The sequence below is a fragment of the Microplitis demolitor genome, chromosome 6 (genome assembly GCF_026212275.2).
Source record: "Microplitis demolitor isolate Queensland-Clemson2020A chromosome 6, iyMicDemo2.1a, whole genome shotgun sequence".
NCBI classification, from domain to species: domain Eukaryota; kingdom Metazoa; phylum Arthropoda; class Insecta; order Hymenoptera; family Braconidae; genus Microplitis; species Microplitis demolitor.
The window spans coordinates 2,102,981-2,118,583 of NC_068550.1; the positions used below are offsets into that span (position 1 = coordinate 2,102,981).

At 36.1% G+C, this 15,603-nt stretch overlaps 1 protein-coding gene across 1 annotated transcript in view; it reads right to left on the reverse strand.

Moving 5' to 3' along the window:
* LOC103575764 (Krueppel-like factor 6) overlaps positions 1-14,839 on the reverse strand; it is a 126,954-nt gene extending 112,115 nt beyond the window's left edge. Inside the window, exon 1 of the mRNA XM_008555688.3 lies at positions 13,609-14,839. Coding sequence (XP_008553910.1) covers positions 13,609-13,710 — 102 coding nt within the window. The 5' untranslated portion in view covers positions 13,711-14,839. The remainder of the gene's footprint in view (positions 1-13,608) is intronic.
* Between the last annotated feature and the right edge of the window lie 764 nt (positions 14,840-15,603).

The window sequence follows — 15,603 nt, forward strand, 5'->3', positions numbered from 1 at the left end:
ACATGCAACTACAGGCACATTTATACCACCAGAGATCTCTGCTCTGTATAAATGCTGCTGGTGGCTCAACTACTGTAACATAACGTACATATACAGTACCATGTGTAGTAATGTTAGGTAGAATAGCGTAGTTAGAACTCTTGCCATTTGGCATTTTCCGTCCTCCCATTTATCACTTAAAATTAAGCACTAAAATATGGGCCAATTGTTTTCAACAGTTAAACAACTTTAACTTGTAAATGTGATCATTATATTATACTTGTTTACTCTGGTATCAAATATTTGTCAGATTAATGTGTCATTAAAAGGAAACTCATAAATAGTGACGAATCCAACTGCAACCAAAACTAAAACTTAAACTCCGAGTCTGACTGCAATTAAATCTCGCCGAGTAATATTTAGTTGAATAGGAGGAGTCCGGGCTTCATATTTATTTATTATCGCAAAACTCGGCAACATTTACTACCTCTCCTTTAACCCCACATCCACTTATGACCATTCTAGTCCACATATATATTTACACGTAAATATACCCGGTAGAATTTGCTGCGGTCTTGCAACATCAGTATCAGGAATTGGATACAGCCATAAAGGTACTGCGAGGGAGTCTTACTCGATACACGTGTTCACAACGAAATCCAATGTATCGATATCCCAGGTACTAAGATACACACTCCTGTCTATATCTATATCTATATCTATATCTGCACATATCTCTCTGCAGATATAGCACAGAGTACATGGGAGCGACATCGAGCCGAGTGTTACGTGCATCGCATGTATCTGTTCGTTCATGTAAATATTGAGTACACGATAGCGATACGTACTCATGTGCGGGTTTATATCCCACAAGCACATGTATCCGTATCCTTACACAAAGGTGTGTGCAGAGTCGTAGATGTCTCGAGCCACTCCGAGAATAAGGATAAGAGCAGCACAAGAAACTCCACGTTTCTGGTTTTGGTGCTACCTCTCTTTCAGCTACGAGTATGCAAATCGAATAGAGCCTGCGTCTTCCCATTTCACATTTCTTTACTTACTTCTCTTCTTTATTTTATTTTACTCCTTATTCACCTATGCACTTTTTTTTCTATTCTCTGACTCTTCTTCTAAATATTTCCTCAGCTCTTTTATCCATTATCTGTACACATGCATTTCAATTTCTCTTTTTAACTCAAGTCTGCTCAAGTATAAAGAAGAAATGCTAACGGTTTACGGTCCAATGGGCTACAGACTAAAAAAAAATTATACAAGAATTTTTGTTACGTCGTTGTAATAGTTGGTGTAGTCGTCGTTGCCGTTGTCGTTGCCGTTGCATGTAACGGTGGATTCGATCCACTGGAATTCCACTACTGTCAATTGTCCTCGAGACACAATGTTGTTGATGTGTAAGCGACACATTTATGGTCTATCGATTACTGACTGTCGTGACTTGATGCCAAGGAGTAAGAGAGACACCACCAGCTGAATAAGTGGGTGAGCAAGTGAGAGAGTGGATAAAAAAAAAAAGAAAAAAAAAATAATGAAGAAAAGGGAGAGGAGATATCGGAATAAGTGCCGAGGAGGCAACTTAAGAAAGTCGGTGAGCGAACTTGGCCAAGGTTGACAAGCTGCATCGTTGTCTTTTATTCACCGAGATAAATTTCGCCTCGAGCATCGATCATGTAATCGAGACAGAGGTAAAGATGGAGGCAGAGGAAGAGGCAGAGACTGTAACAGAGACTATAACTGGGATTGAGACAGCCATGTGTGCTGATAGATTTAATAATGAGTTTGTAGGCAGGCATTACTTAATATTGTGTTGCTAAGAGTAACAGTCTGTGTATTGTCTAAATTGTTTATTGTATAAGTCGTTAGTGTAGTTAAATGCACCCTCTGTACTCTGCATTCTGTACTCTGTATAATATTATGTTGGCAAGAAAATTGAGTAGGGTTTGCGCCGGTGGTGTGGCATGGGAATGATATAGAGATGGTGGTGGATATAGTGGTGGCTTGGTTGTCATTCCTTATCTGCAGCACAGCCTCAGCTGCATAAATGCATTCTAACGTCTGGCGCGTTCGGATCCAGACATTGTCCGACAACGTCGAGCGTACAATACGTCAAGGGTGAAAACACGGTGCGAGAGGAATACGAAAAGCCAGATGGAGATAGAAATAGTGAGAGACAGAGATAGAGACAGAGACAGAGATAGAGACAAAGAGAAAAAGAGACGAGAGGGTCGTAAACCGCAGGGCAATAGAGAAGAACCAGTAGTAAATGCTGCTGGAGAAAGAATATAAATGAGTTTGGCGTAAAAAAGGAATGATGATAAAAAAAATTAGTCGTGAGTGGTAGATTGGTGTGGGAAGTTAAAGTAAAAATAAAAAAAAATAAAATAAAATTTAGACACTGCAACCGGCAGCATTGTTTCATAAATATAATTTTCACTATCACTCGGGAGGCGCCGCAACCCTGCCTGTAAATTGCAGCCGGACTTGACGACTGCGACGCAGCCCGATGAGGGCAAGAGTAAGGGGGCGAGGAAGAGGACGAGGGTGAGAACAAGCCAAGAAGAAAGAAAGGAAGTAAAACCAGGCTGACTGGAGCGGTAACGGAGCTCTCAGCATTTGAATATTTTTAATATGCAGCTCACGGGGTCGACTAACTAACCTCATATACTGCGGCGCGGGTTCTGCCGCTCATCCCTTAGCAGCCTCATCCCTTTTCCCCTTTCCTGGATACTCTTCCAGCCGATAACTAACCACTATATACTTTTTTTTACTCTTTTGTTCTTAAACTTTTTATCGTATAGTCTTCACTATGCATACATCCGCTCGAGTGTATACACCATTCTACTCTCTTATTTTTACACCTCATTTGTAACCCGCTGTGCGCCCGACATGACGTTTTAAATTATTATTTTATTTAGTCTTGTTTTATTTTTTCCATAACACGATGAAGAGAGATTATGAAGGCAAGTGATAAATGCTGGCTATGCTCAACGCGACAAACAGGTGTTGAAAGAAAAATCCGAGATGAAAACGTGTCTCATAAAGAAGCGAGTTCGGGTGACAGATATTGATGCGGACGTCGCAGAATTACTTAATCTAGGATTCAGATGACGGAAAAAATTACTCGGAATGGAGTAAAAAATAAGATGGAGGTGGAGGTGGAGGTGGAGCTGAAGGATATATATTTTTTGAGTCTCGAGGTCCGAGGGTGCGAGAGAATTCATTAAGGTATGAATAATGCGTCTACGATGCCAAGGCCGGCTGCAAAGGCGACAGGGGCTGCGACTTGTACGTGCATGCCTTCGGCTCGTCTATTTCTCTCTCCCTCTCTCTCTCTCTCTCATTCTCGGGCTCTTACTCTTCCTCAGTTTGGTATGGTATATGGGTAGGCTAAAATTAAAGCGAATCCGCCCCCTCGTGAGCGAAAGACGCGCACGTTATGCTCCTTACGTTCATGGTCGTCTGAGAGAGTTGCCGAGATGACGGCGGTGATGAGAAAAGAGAAAGTAGTTTGCAGTCAGCAAAAGCTGGCTATTTATTTCAACCTCGTGTCTTAAATAACTGCTCGATCCGACCAAAAAAGATCGAGTACTTTAATTATTTTAGTATAAATAAACATTTTTCGAAACACGGCTAACTCTTTTTAAAATAATTTAAATGACTTTAATTGCCTGTTACTTGAATTCAACCCTTTTTTTATATTTTAAATTCATCAGTATCCAGTACTCGAAAAATAATTACCCAGATAGTTCATTAATTTTACTCAACTACAATTCGTTGGAGATTTAAATAAACGCTCGAAAAAATTCAAGTTAATTAAGAAGGAAAGGGCCGAACAAAATGAGTTCGCCATGGAAAAAATGCATTTTTTTTATTATCTTGATTAAGCAAAATCTTTTTCATTTTCCAGCAAAATGGGTTGTCTTGAAAAAAAAAGTCCTGGATATCTCAAATTGCTTAAAAATAATTGTAGAAGTAATTAATAAAAATTCTGAGCCATTTTAGACAAAAATTTGAATATTAAAAATAAAAAGTATCAGGAAAAATATTTTTATACCGAAATTCAAGCTCCAGCTGATATTGAATACCCCAAGGTTTATTATTATTATTATCTGAAACTAAAAATCTTGTGTTTTCATCTTGTTTACATTATTCCTCGACTGACGGAAATGATTTCCAGCTGTTTCATTTCAACCCCAGGGTACATCCTCTCCCCCGATATATATATCTTAGATCTTAATTTACGAGGGTTGCTTGAGATAACGTCCTGATACACATATACGTCTTACCGAAAGGGTTTTGTACCCGCGCATCTCGAAATACTCAACGCAGCCACAGCACTACATTACTGTACTGTGTAGTTAGTATCTCTGGTATCTAGCAGAGCTAAAGAGTAGAGACAGAGTACAGACAAGAAAGAGAATCCTTCATCTCTATATATATACATATATATAATATAATAATGCCTGCTCAGAGTCATGAAAACCCGCAACACAACGCGTCTTGCATCGGTTTCAAAACATTCACTGGATGCAAACCAGATGTTTAGCAAGTAAACCCAAGGGCCAAAATACTCGACACGTTTACCCTTCTTAATATATTATCTCTACAACAATCCTCCACCCTCTGCCTATTCATCTTATATATTTTTATATTTATACAGCAAAAATAACAACAATAATCAAAAGAAAAATTTTTAATTTTTATTTTGAAATTATGTTATCTTTTTTTTTGCCCGCGGTGACTATTATTACCAGTCCGTCGCCTTTTACCCATGTAGTTAAATAATTAATAAATGTAACAATGGAAGTATAATTTAAAAAATGCTTAAGGTTATTAGGATGAAAAACGGAAGGAAGGATAGTATCGATTATTAAGAGTGAAGTAGGGTAAATAGATTTAAAAAAGAGGTCGGTATTTCCCGGAGGGTGTTAGAGGCTTTTTAGCGTGCAGTCGTTACAAACTCCAGACAGGAAGGAAGTGCATTAGCACAACCACTCTCTACTGCTCATCTACTTCACCTTATCCACCCTCATATCCCTCCTCGCTGTACAGCTATACTCGGTACTCTTTAAACTCAAGTCACCCTGATGTTTTTTCAACCCAATACACGAGGAGTACCCAAGTTGTTACTATACCTCCTCTTCTCTTGTATATTTTAAGAGTCTGCCAAGTAAATAATGTTTTTTTTTTTTTTTTCACCTCTTCTTAAATTTATTCGGATAATTTTAATACAATGCACTCGCGAGGGATTAAATATTGAGGGATAAATAAAGTTGCTATTTAAAATAATTAGGATATGAATTTTTAATTGTTTCTGAGGAGGTTTAAACGAGACGGGAGTAATAAAAAAATAATAAAATTATTATATTATATAAAAAAAAGTAAATAAAAAAACGTTATAACTTATAACAATGATAAGACTGTGAAAAGAGCATAGATAACTGGGTGGTTTCTTTTCTCTAGCCATCAACCACTTTGAATTACTATATCACCCGAGCAGTGCCCATTGTGGTAGAGAATTATTTTATTATCGCTCGCTTGGACGATTCAGATGGAATGAAAAAGAATTGTGCAAGATAAAAGAGACTGAGTAAGAGAGCTGGCTATTGAGGAAGACGGGGTAGGGGACAAACTGAAAAAAGAAACGGACAAAAAAAAATTTATAAAGGATAGAGAATGGTCTTAACGGTTCCACGGATTTATTTCCTCCAAACTAGGAAGACCGAATCGTAAGCCGTGAATTGAAGGCGAAAAGTGTAGTGGAAAAAGTATAATTTACGTGGTGCACAGAACGGTGATACGAGTATAGCTGAGTTGGGCCAAGCTGACCTGAGCTACTCAGTCTAAAAAATATTTAAAAACGTGTATTATTAATGAGTTTATGTTGAGATGTTTTTTTAGGCCTTTTGAATTAATGCTCTCTCATTACTTGACCTGGTTGACGTACACGAATTGTGTGAATATAACCGTCCCATCTGAAAAGTAGGTGCAAGTGACAATTAACAATGTCGTGCAAACAGATTGGCTAACCGGCATTACTCTAGTCCTCAGTCTGTTCACATGACCCGTTGGAGATACTAAACTCATATATAACGAGACAACTTTGTGTGTCCTGCTAATTTACTAAAATTCAATATGTCACAATGTACCTTGTCTTGTATTTCAACTAATGAACTTATGTTTCGCGCTATAATTACCATAATAATAATTATTATCTTTAGAATTATCACGATAATAATAATCGCAATAATTGGGAAACTCGCAGCAAAATGATAATGAAAATTTTTGTTTTGTCAAATAATTTTCGTCTATAGTCTCTGGATGAAGCAAAATTTTTAGGAAAATTTTTTTGAAACTGTTCATTTTACCTCATCCTCTCTTAGGCATATAAATTAAAATTTTTAACTGACGTCTCATGCTGCTCCGAATTTTTCGACGATAATGAATGAATTTTAAAAATAATTAATAAAAATTAGTAATTAAAAAGTCGAAATACGGCGAAGCCTGGTTCTGATTTTTTAGTGAGAAATAATTAAACTCAATAAATGGTAAATGGAGTATGAAATTAAAAAAAAAGTAAATAAATAGTACAGTGACGCGTAATTAAATAAACGATATTTAAGTGGGAATGGTTTAAAAAGTAAACTCGTTTGGGTTTATAAATTAACGAACGTTAAAAAAAATGTAGAAACATTCGCAGACTCTTATCCTAGGCACACGTGTTGCGAGTGTACTCATGATATATATATACCTAGGTGTACATATATATAGAGCGGGTACCGGTTCACGAGAATGAACGTCTCGTTGCCTATTCCAGCGTGGGCAAGTGCTGGTTGCAAGCATGCACGCGGATGATGGAGTAATGGTGAATAGTGTGAGAGAGCCAGCGAGAGAGTAGAGTAGAGTATAGTAGGGTATAGTATACAACAGAACATAGTGTAGTGTAGTAGAGAAACGAGACGAAGGAAGCGAGAGGGAAAAAGGGAATGGAACGGAACCAGGCCGCTGGTAGTACACTTGCCGGCCGGCGATCAATATCAGTTTTCCGAGTTGCACCGTTTCGATTCCAGCCAGCCGCAAAGGCTCGTGTAGTCGCCGTAGTCCCAGACTTTCCCCCTTGGCACACACAACTACTCTCTCAATACGCTCTCTTTACTTGGTTATTCTCTTTTTAACCCACACTCTTAACGATTCTTCTTTCTTCCACCTTGAAACCCGTCGCGTGTTTCCAACACAATACCAACTTTGCCGCGACTCCATCCGATCCCCTCAATGGCTTACCGTTCAGCCACATGCCAACTAAAAACACGATTTTCTCGACGATACTCCTATACACACATATAAATATATAAATATATATAACTGGTACGAGCAAATATTCACACACATCGTATCGCGTAGTACACAACACCAGGCGAGAGCCGAGAAGAGAAAATTTTGTTACAGACACGCTTTAATGAAGCCGGAAATGATATAATGATGCGCGCGGATAAAGCGGAAGCGTTCCGTCCTTGATGCAAATTAACGTGGAAATCGAAATATACTTTGCGGTTTTTAAAATTAATTAGTTGTTATTAAAATAACAAATCAATAGTCGAGCACATTATTACTTGTGCAGTCATCCGTTGATAATCAATTAATTATCAATTCAAGACTTAATTGGTTATTTATTATCTACGAATTCTGTACTAATTACCTGTTACGTATAATTTAAATATACTGTGACGCTGGAGACTGGGGCACGACGGACACGTGTAATTGATTCTTCAGTAGTTCTCGTGCGCGAATACGGTTCGTTTTTATCCACGTCAATTATTTTAAGAATTTTTAAAATCTCCAATGATTCACTGATATTTTTAATTTAAACGATTTATTTATCTTGAGTGACGTAAAAATCTTTTGGAGCTCGGTTTTACTGAACTCCAAAAGAAATTTTTAGATGCCCCGTTGTGCCCCGACCTTCTTTATATGATTTTGATGTGACAGAAATTTTTCTTATAAACCGTTTGTTCTAGTTTTAGATACTTAAAATAGAGACATCAACAATGACGGAGCATTCAATAACTTTCGACTTCTAAAGTTAATATATACATATATATGTATACGTGTATATGTGTAAACTATATGATATGACGGTAGCTTACTAATTTAGTTTATCACCGGTGGAATTTATAGACTAATAATTCTAATAAATCACGGCATTAAATTCATATGACGTCACTTAAATTTTGTTTTATTTAATTTTCGAGTCCGTACTTCCGGGATTTCATTATAATAAAAATCCTGATGAAATGCCAATAAAATATTGGTGGACAAATTGGAAAGTTAATTGACGAAAGGATGAAAAAAAAACTCATATATATATATATATACATATTTTTAAAAGTGAAAATAAAAAACCGGTCGATTGTTGAGTAAAATCAGACGTGAGGAATTTTTTAACGGATTTACTTTTGGGTCTTTGTAATAATAATTAGACACTCAACTGTAGCAGATAATTTAAACAGAACAAGGACTTGCGCTTTGACTCGTTCCATATATATATATATATATATATATATATATATATATATATATATATATATATATATATGTATATTGTACACGTCTAATGTATTTACAGAGCTGGAAACCCATTAACGCTTGCGTCTGAGTCTCGTATCGCGAATAGAAACTCATCTAATCGTGTATATGTACAGTGTATAAGTACTCGGTACTCGTGAGTACGAGTTAAGTAGAGACAGCAAATAATAAGGAAGAAGTTTAAGTCCACGACTTATCAACCAGGCCGTGAGAACACGCGCGAGCCAACTGTGCTGATCAACACTGTATTGTGTACACATGAGAATTCGAAAAAAAAAAAAAAAAAAATTTACACAGTGTCAGCTTAATTCTATTTGCTCATTAAATTTAGTTCACCCAGACGAAGAAATCTTATAAAAATTAAGTTGGTTTATTGTATGCATTATATTTTTTTATCGAGCCTGAAAGAGAGAAGCGATCGATGTCGGGTGAGTGAGTCTGCGCGAAAAGTCGCGGCTGAGAATAATAAGCCGTCTGTTCTTCTCGTATTAATAGACGGATCGACTGATGGATTGTATTCGTTCTGAATGCCAGAGTTAAGAGTTGAAAATTATTTTAGTAGCATGAATGTGATATATTATAAATAGAAAAATTATAAAGTATTAAGTCGAGATTGAAAACTACTAGAAGTGGATTTTAAATCCGACCAAGTGGTAATTAAATAATATAATATATATTTATTATATATATGTATGTATGAAGAGGGAGAGTTTTTAAGTTGAGGGATTGCTGGATGAATCGATGTCAAGTTGTTAGTTCTCATCTCATCGCATATTATTTTTTCTCCTCGACAATTTATGTTATATATATGTTATATACATATATATAGTGGAATATAGCGGAGATGTCTGACGAGGCAGAAATGAAACACTCGAATAATGAAAGAGTGACGGAAGATCAACTCATCGTCGTTGTACTCTGGGTAGAAGAATAAAAAATATATAGATATAGGTATATATATATATATATATATATATATATATATATATATATATATATATATATATATATATATATATATATATATATATATATATATATATATATATATATATATATATATATATATATATATATATAAAAAGAACAAGTCGAGTTGACGGAGACCCTTACAGTCGGATTAGTAAATGCGAAGAGAAAAAATGATATTTTCCAACGAGTGATGAGGAATGAGGCGAGAGGGTGGAGATAAAAATGGCGACGCCAAAGATAAGAGCGATAAAAATTATTAGTTATTTATTGCAGGCGAATATTTTCTTTATCTAATGAAGGAGACGGTGTAAAACGATTGGCAATAAAAGAAGACTGGGGTATTAACAAAGTAAAGGTAAAAGTATAAGCGGGAAAGTAAAGTGGTACAGGGAGAAAAAGGTGAAAGAGGACCTTAACGAAGTGCAATTTAATCCACCTTGACGCTGACGCTTCTATCCAAGAGCTATAACGCTTTTTTACCCGGGTATCAACTCGCATTATTTTTCTATCTTATTATCCGAGTTGACCATTCAAAAAAATTTCATGAGACAATTGAATTAAGTAAATCAACTTTTGCTATTATATTTTAAAACGTCGCCATTTTTTTTTAAGTTTAAATTTGCACAGAAGTGGATGTAAGGGAGCTTTGATTAGCTCTTAATCAAGTGACAAACAGTTGATCCTTGAATTGGTAACGCAAGTACGGAAAGCGCAGCAGGTGGCAAATGCTCGATTGACCTCAAACACACTCATCCACACATACGACACTATTAAACCTACTGGCACTTACGACGCATGTAAACTATACTGTCTATTAAATTTCACTTATTCGACAATAGGAACTAGAATTAAATAAAATAAAAAAATACGGTCGTCGTATATTTAAAATTGAAAAACATTTCCCGCTCCACTTTATTAAGAAAAAAAAATAAATTTAACCGAAGCTCATCCATAGGATCTAAAAATAAAAAATAACTGGGCAAGTGGTCCCTCTTTTTACCACAACGTAAACAAATAAACTCTGGCAAGTGAACGTAAATCGATTCAACATCAATCGTTACAATATTTACCAAGAAATAATTTAACCTCCGTAAATAAACGTAAAAATAAAAAAAATAGTATTGATGAATGGGAGAATGAAAGAAAAAAAAATTAGATGGTAGATAGTTTGAATAGTCGTAAAATTGGGGAGAGGAATCACATAAACAAACTCGCGTTATTCGTTTGATACCGGGAATGGGGATCCGTTTTGTCGGTAGTCCAGGGGTGCCGAGTGCCGGGGATAATTCGTCCAGATAGTCACGCTCGAATTAGCCCGCCTCGCGATGAGCTGTGTGGGAGAGAGGGGGAGGGAAACGGCGTTTGCGAGTGCTCCATCTCTGCGGATGCTGGGAGCAGACCAGGGACAGAGACAGACGACGGTGATGTAGGTGGCTGTATACCTATAGATTGGATAGGAACCGAGAAGAGTACGAGAGAAAACAGAGAGCCGATAAAACAAATTGAACGGCGGACCGACATGGCTCGAGTTCGACCGTTGCTAGAGCAAATTCTGCGGTCGTTTTGAGCGTCATTATCCATTGCGTGCCTCCAAGTTAACTTTTATAACAAAAAATTTACGGTTTTCAACTAATAAATGGGATAAATTATTTTGTATAAACAGTTTTCTACTCTGTTGTGCTACGGAAATTAACATAAATTAAGTTTCACGGCAATTATTACTTTATAATAATAATGATAATTAACAATAGATGATTATAGTAAAATGCATGACAGTTGATTTCGTCAACAGAATGGAATGGAGAGAGTACATAGCGATGTATAGACTACGGAATGAATGAGAATGGAAGGTCATGACAAGGTCTGATGAATCCAGAAAGAGGTTGGGGTCATCGAGGATTAACAATAGCACTTTTCCATAGACACTCAAGAGGCGCAGAGGAGAAAAAGAGGATGAGTATAATACACATATGTACTACTTTTACTCTACTGCTGCTGCTGCTACTAGTGTGTTAACTCCGCAGCGAGTATGTGAATGTAGATGTGAATGTGAATGTTAATGTTGATGTTGGTGTGTTGGTATTGTGACACAAGACACGCACATTGAAAAAAAAAAATAAAGAAGGTACATCTTTCACAGAATTCACATTGCGGAGCATTGTACACTACGGCATTGTTTCATAGGTCTCTACACAGTCGATGACAGTAAGGACTGAGGGATAAACTGTTACGAAAATAATAGCCAGCAGGTGGAAAACTAATGCGCGTTTCAGGTTTATAGTTTTTTACTCATACGTATTTTTTAAACGGTTCTTGTTCTTTGGATATTTAAAAATTTTCTAGGATCGAAATAGAGCGGGAATTTTTTAAATAAATTTTTTTTAAATTTTTTTACTATGCTGAGATTTTTGGAGGCTTTGAAGTTGAGGTTGAGGCGGGAAATTAAAAAAATGGAGTAATAAATGTCACAATAATATGTATATTGAATATGTATATAAATGTATCGAAAATATTGTGAAAAAAAGAACCAAATTTCGGCATTCAGTGACGCGTGATCGGAGCGACACGAGCCCCGAAATGACGTCCGGATCCAATCTGTAAAATTGCATATGGAAGCGCCATCATCCCATTTTCCACAGCGAGTTCTCTTTCTCTCCATCCCTCATTTCGGTATTATATGTAACAGGGTTCGTCACTCAGTGCGCTCGCAGGTGACACAGGACAGAAAACTTTAATTTCCACGATGGCGAATCTGCGTCGACCCCCGACTGTTGTCTCCCTCCAACGCTCTCCCTCTCTCTCACTTTTCCCATTCCCTCTCTTTATGGCCTATTATATATAAATATAAAGCGAGAAATCTATCCATCACCGCACGTACCAGTTGGTTCGCACACAGCGCTGCACATAAATATTAAATTTGAATCGGCGTCAAGGCAACACTACCAGCGAGACATTAAACATAGACTTGGGCGCCAAACATACGCCGTGAATCCCTTTGAATAATTTTCATGGATAAAAATAACATGTACAATATTACTTTTATAAATATATATGTATAACGGTAGCCCATCTTTATAAAAACATCCGCACACTCATACTCACACAGCCTATATCCCCAACACAATAAAAAAACATATTTTAATTTACAATGCATCGAGCATTTTTGACCTCCGATTTTACCTTTTCGTTATCTTAACCACGTTGTTTAATATCAAGACCGGTTCAACGTATTCTTGTATAATATGTGCGTGCGCACGTGAGTAACTGAGTGCGTACGCACCCACGCAACTTCTCTCACGTATAATCGACGTACCGTGACTCGTATAATTCTTATTATGTATCCTTATATTTATACATATATACTACACACATATATCTATCTATCTATCTATCTACATATATATATAATATATATGTACAAACTATAAATGAATACATTGATAGACACATAGATATTTATATGCACGTGCGTAAAAAATTAAAAAATTCATATAACGTTTTTTTTTTGTCGACCAGACTCATAACTTAGTCAATGGTATAATGAAACGGCTGAGTATTTTAATAAAATAAAAATAAAAAACAGCAATGTAACGGCCGTTACGCTTGAAAGTTCTTAAGAAATTTAAATCGTAAACTCATCGACTGCACTCTTACGTATATTAAATCTAACATTTCTTGATATACACAAAAAAATATATATATAAATGTACATATATAGTAATGTATGATTTTATCCAAGACTTCAAGACCCAAGTCTGAGGTCACCTTAACAAGATTTCTAATCAAACACGTTTTGCTTGTTTTCGGCGCGAATACTTAACTCGTGACTCTGATTTAACTTTTGCAAATGTAATCTCCTTATATATGTGGATTTGTACATGTATGTGTGTATATGGATGCTGTTGTAGATGTTTGTGGCAACATTAAGCACGCGCTTAATGCCAATGCTGTAGTACAGAGCTATTAGCGGAAGATTATGATGATAATAATGGTATATGTATATGTATATGTATAAGTGTATGTATATATAGGTCGTAGAAGCATTGATCTCTCACTTACCTGTTGCCAGTGATCCTCGAGCGACGGCTGCGCCGAAAAATATCCGGTATCATGAATGTCCTGCAACTCTCTAAATATATTCCCGCTCGGCAGGATATCCATGGTTGTCTTATTGATAATTAATTAACAAATAAATATATATATGTGTATATATATATATTCAAATAATAGCTTATCCACCCACACTTTCAATACTTTACTATACAAAATGGTTAACTATTTGTTAATAAACTGCTCACTTCACGATCAACACCCGCGGATTTCAAACGCTAATGAGTAAACGCTCAATATTTTAATGTTGGACACTTGGTAAAAAAATCCGCACTTGTGACTGACCATCGGAACCGGTCTGTACACTTGACCGACGATCACGATTATTATTATTTTTTTTTTTTTTTTATTTAAATATCAATATGACCGCGCGCTCTGTAGTATCAAATATCTTAGCTCGAGATACCCAATCCAGATTACCCACCAATTATTATTATTATTATTATTATTATTTATTAAATAATAATATCAACACTTGCGCGCACTGTTAAATAATCGGTGATCAGAGTTTACTTGTAGCAAGAGGTCCACAGTGAGTTCTGAGGACGTGGAGACGCGTTTTTAACGCGAGTGTATCCATCATATGCAGCCAGAACCCGGCAACTAAATTGGAGTAGAGTTAGAATGAGATGATGATGATGACGATGAGAAGTAGGAGGAGAACAAGAAAAATCTCCTCACCACGTGAAACGTAAGCCGGCAACCGGCTTCGTAACCAACCTTGAATTCACTCTTCGTGATGTCACGGAAGTCACTCTTGATAAAAAATATACAAAATCACTTGTTTTATCCTTTTAAATAATATCCTACTTTATACTACACTATTAATATTTAAAATTTAAAATTCCCGCGGCATAAGATAACTAAATAATTAGACACTCACTGTTAATACAGTCAAGAGTTTAAAATAACAATAAACTACAGAGCGTATCCATCGGTTAGTAGTAACGGCATTAGGATCCGACGTACGGAAAATAAAATGGTGTTCTACTTAATTAGTAGATAGTACTGTTAGAGTAACCATTAAAACCCGATTCGTTGGCTCCGATCTCGCGGATAAGAGATAAGAGTTAAGATACAAGCTACGAGATCAACTAAAAGTGATAGTTACGGTGTAAGGTAACTATGCGATCACGTATTTTTTAGCTGGAACGCACAAACTCCCCTGCCCGAGTGCTGAAGAGTGACTGACGTTCCGTGTGGCGGTATGGCGTGCGGAGACCCTCGACCCGTTCCGAAGACACACGACGATGCCCGAACAAAAGGCTGCTCCAATCGCCGGCGTTTGCGTCGCTGCCGGCGGCCGCGATATTTTTCGGTGGCAGCACTAGTCAAACTTTTATCTCTCTCTTTGCTTGTCACCATCGATAACTAAACGGTATGGAGCATTATGTGGATATTACTGTATTCACTATTCAATGTATATATATGTATATGTATATGTATATGTATATGTATACAGTACAGAGCATTATGTAGGAATAGATATACAACATACTACTGAGAGTACGTATACGTTGTACTGTGATATTAATTGTCAGAGGAATGTTAATTATCGAAAGAATTTCTCTGTCATTAGTATACACATTAAATATTCATTAAGGGATATCAATGTAAATTGATAATATATATTTTCAGTAAATGAGTTATTTTCATAATAAAAAATTGTTATTTTTAAATTCGGATAATTGAACGTGTGGTTTTTTAACGGATGTTAATTTTTTTCCTCTATTGCAAATTTAATGGAATTTTACACTGATGTCAATGAGAAAAAAAAATCATAAGGGAAGTAGCAGACTTCAAAAATATTAATTTCTTTTGAATAAGGAAATAAAATATTTATAGAAAAAAATTTCAAAAATTGCACATAAAAAATCTGTACATATTTTATTTTCATGTAAATTGTTTGGAAAATAAAAAAAATGTCTAGTGTCTGCTACTTTA